Source organism: Orycteropus afer, unplaced genomic scaffold, assembly GCF_000298275.1.
Source record: "Orycteropus afer afer isolate SDZICR_OR568_19922 unplaced genomic scaffold, OryAfe1.0 scaffold00184, whole genome shotgun sequence".
Classification (NCBI taxonomy): Eukaryota; Metazoa; Chordata; class Mammalia; order Tubulidentata; family Orycteropodidae; genus Orycteropus; species Orycteropus afer.
Window position 1 is genome coordinate 5,970,743 of NW_006921771.1, and position 3,745 is coordinate 5,974,487.

The 3,745-nt window shown below is 39.4% G+C and overlaps 1 protein-coding gene across 1 annotated transcript in view; it reads left to right on the forward strand.

Moving 5' to 3' along the window:
* LOC103202551 (ras-related protein R-Ras2-like) overlaps positions 1-2,109 on the forward strand; it is a 4,300-nt gene extending 2,191 nt beyond the window's left edge. Inside the window, 1 exon segment of the mRNA XM_042781858.1 lies at positions 1,569-2,109. Within this exon segment, the coding sequence (XP_042637792.1) occupies positions 1,569-2,109 (541 nt within the window).
* Positions 2,110-3,745: the final 1,636 nt, after the last annotated feature.

Below are 3,745 nucleotides of genomic sequence, written 5' to 3' on the forward strand. Positions count from 1 at the left end.
ATATATTTGATAACTTTGAAAACTGTTAAGGGATATATATAAAAATCCAACAGCTAACACATATCTGATGATGAAATTTCCCCCCGCTAATGTCAGGAATGGCACATAACAACAACTACAACAATGTCAGGAAACAAGCAAGAATGCTGCTTTTAGTACTTCTACCCAACAGTATACTAGAGGTCTTAGTCACTACGATAAAGGAAGAAATAAAAAAAAAAAACATAAATATCAGAAAAAAGATATAAAACTGTTTATTTTTGTGGATGACTTGATTATCAGAACTCTGTGAGCTACTCATCTATGCCAAGTAATCTGGAAGATGGCTACCTGGCCAACTGATTTGAAGAGATCAATATTTGTGCCCATTACAAAGAAAGGTGATTCAACAGAATGTGGAAATTATCAAACAGTATCATTAATATCACATGCAAGTAAAACTCTGCTGAAGATAATTCAAAAATGGTTACAGCAGTATATTAGCAGGGAACTTCCTGAAATGCAAGTCGGATTTAGAAAGACATGGAACATGGGATATCATTGCTGATATCAGATAGATCTTGGCTGAAAACAAAGAATACCATAAACAGGTTTACTTCTGTTTTATTGACTATGCAAAGCTATTTGACTGTGTAGATCATAACAAATTATGGGTGACTTTATGAAGAATGGGAATTCCAGAACATTAATTATGCTGTAAATAGATCACGAGGCTGTCGATCAAACAGAACAAGGGGATACTGGATGGTTTAAAATCAGGAAAGATGTGTGCCAGGCTGCATACTTTCACCACACTTACTTAATCTGTATGTTGAGCAAATAATCTGAGTAGCTGGATGATATTAAGAAGAACATAGCATCAGGATTGGAGGAAGACTCATTAACAACCTGAACTATGCAGATGGCACAATCTTGCTTGCTGAAAGTAAAGATGACTTGAAGCATTTACTGATGAAGATTAAAAACTACAGCCTTCAGTATGGATTACACCTCAACCTAAAGAAAACAAAAGGCAGCTTTTGGCACATTTGAATCCTGCATGTAGTCAAGGCTTCATTTACTAGCCTGCCATGTTTCCTGCCAATCTTGGGACTGTGTCTGGAATTGAACTAGTGGCCTGTCATGTTGTGTGGTAATATTGAGACTGTGCCATTGCATTTCTTGAGCTCTGGTTTGTCAGACTCAGCAGCCAGTAGCTGCCTGAGTGAAGAGACACCTCCAGGTCCAGTGGGCTGGGAGAAAGATGCAAAGATGAAGTCCACAGTCAAGGGGCTTTCACCCAGTCCCTAGAGCTGGCACTTTGCACTCGAACTTCTAGCCTCCAAAATTTTAAGAGAATAAACTTGTTTGTTAAAGCTGCCCATTTGTGGTATTTTCTGTTAGAGCAGCACAGGGTAACCAAAACAGAATGTGGTATGAGAGAGTGGGATGCTGCTCTGACAGATACCTAAAATGTGGAAACAGGAGTGGAGTGTGTCCTTACCCGAGATCCCTGTGCTGAGACCCCAGCAGAGAGACATTGGTAGCAGAGTTCAGAGACCAACATGAGACACCGACGGTCTTACCAGCCCATGGAGGAGAAAGAAAGCTGGATGCCATCAGTCCTATTTTATAACAGATTATGATCCAACCATTGAATATTCCTACACAAAGCAGTGTGTGATAGATGACAGAGCAGCCCGGCTGGATATTCCAGATACAGCAGGACAAGAAGAATTTGGGGCTATGAGAGAACAGTACATGAGGACTGGCCCAGGTTTCCTGTTGGTCTTTTCAGTCACAGATAGAGGCAGTTTTGAAGAAATCTATAAGTTTCAAAGACAGATTATCAGAGTAAAAGATCATGATGCGTTTCCAATGATTTTAATTGGTAATAAAGCAGACCCAGATCATCAAAGACAGGCAACACAGAAAGAAGGATAGCAGTTAGCACGACAACTTAAAGGAACCTACATGGATGCTTCTGCAAAGGTTAGGATGAACGTAGATCAGGCCTTCCATGAACTCGTCTGGGTTATAAGGAAATTTCAAGAGCAGGAATGTCCTCCTTCTCCAGAACGAACGTGGAAAGACAAAGATAAGAAAGGCTGCCACTGTGTCATTTTCTAAGAATCCCATTAGTTTTAGCTACCCACTGCCAGGAAAAGCCCTCATCTTCTCTCCTTACAGTTTACATTATGTTGGTACCTTTCTAGCCTTAGACAAGCCAGTTGTACAGATGATCACCATGTTTGCCTTAGACCAAGAAAAGCTGGCTAATCCTTTCTAAGAAGCTAATATCATGGTCATTTCAAGACAAGTTGAAAAGAAACACTGAGGCTGCTTTTAAGATGATCTGATTTCTTTAAAATACAGATCTATATACACAGACACATTCTTTTTTTAAGGGCTTACATTTTAATCGGGATGAATCAGTTTAAAAAATTTTTTTAAAAAAAAAAGAAAACAAAAGTCATCACAACTGGGCTAATAAGCAGCATCACAATAAATGAGAAAAGATTGAAGTTGTCAAAGATTTCATTTTCGTTGGATCCACAATTAACACTCATGGAAGCTGTTGTTGTAATGTGCCATTAAGTTGGCCCCAGCTCATAGTGACCCCTCCCTGGGTTTCTGAGGCAGTATCACTACAGAAGTAGATTGCCCCATCTTCCTTCCGAGGAGTGACTGGTGGGTTTGAACCGCCAGCCTTCTGGTTAGCAGTCAAGTGCCTTAGGCACTATGCTACCAGAGCAGTCAAGAAATCAGATGCAATAATGCACCAGGAAAATCGACTGCAAAAGCCCTCTTTAAAGTGCTGCACAGCAAAGATGTCTCTTTGAAGACTAAAGGTGTGCCTAACTCAAGCCATGGTATTTTCAATTGCCTCATATGCATGTGAAAGCTGGACAATGAACATGGAAGACCAAAGAAGAGTTGATGCCTTTAAATTACAGTGTTGGCAAAGAATACTGAAAATGCCATGGACTGCCCAGAAGAGTGAACAAATTTTTCCTGGAAAAAGTGCAGCCAAATGCTCCTTGGAAGCAAGAATGGCCAGACTTCATCTCACCTACTTTGGTCATGTTGTCAGAAGGGACTATTGCCTGGAGAAGGATATCATCAGTAAAGTGGAGGGTCAATGAAAAAGGGGAAGGCCTTCAACCAGATGGAATGACACAGTGGCTGCAATGATAGGCTCAAGTATAGCAAGGATTGGGGAGATGGCATATGACTAGATAGTGCTTCATTCTGTTGTACATAGGATGCCTGTAGGTAGGAATCCACTTAACGACACCTAACAACAACAACAACAACATACAATGATCACTAGAACTCATTGAATTAGCAGGGTTGTAGAATGAAATATTAAAAAGGTTTTTTTAGTTATATTTTTATATATCAGCAACAAATAAGTGAAAAATAAAAGTTTATAAATCAATTCTATTTTTATTGGTGCTAAAGAAAAACAAAATGCTTAGGAATGAATTTAGCAAAAGAAGCTTAGTACTGTACCCTGGAAAGTACAAAAGATTATGGAAATAAATTAAAGAAAGCCTATATAAATGTACAGCAATGCAATGTTCTTGGGTGGAAACACTCAAAATTACTCAGATGTCAATTTTTCCAAGTTGGTCTATAGATTAAACATTGTTATTGTTGTTGTTGTTGTGTGCCGTCAAGTCAAACCCAACTCATAGTGACCCCTCCTTGGGTTTCTGAGGCAGTATCACTACGGAAGTAGGATTGCCCAACCTTCCTTCCA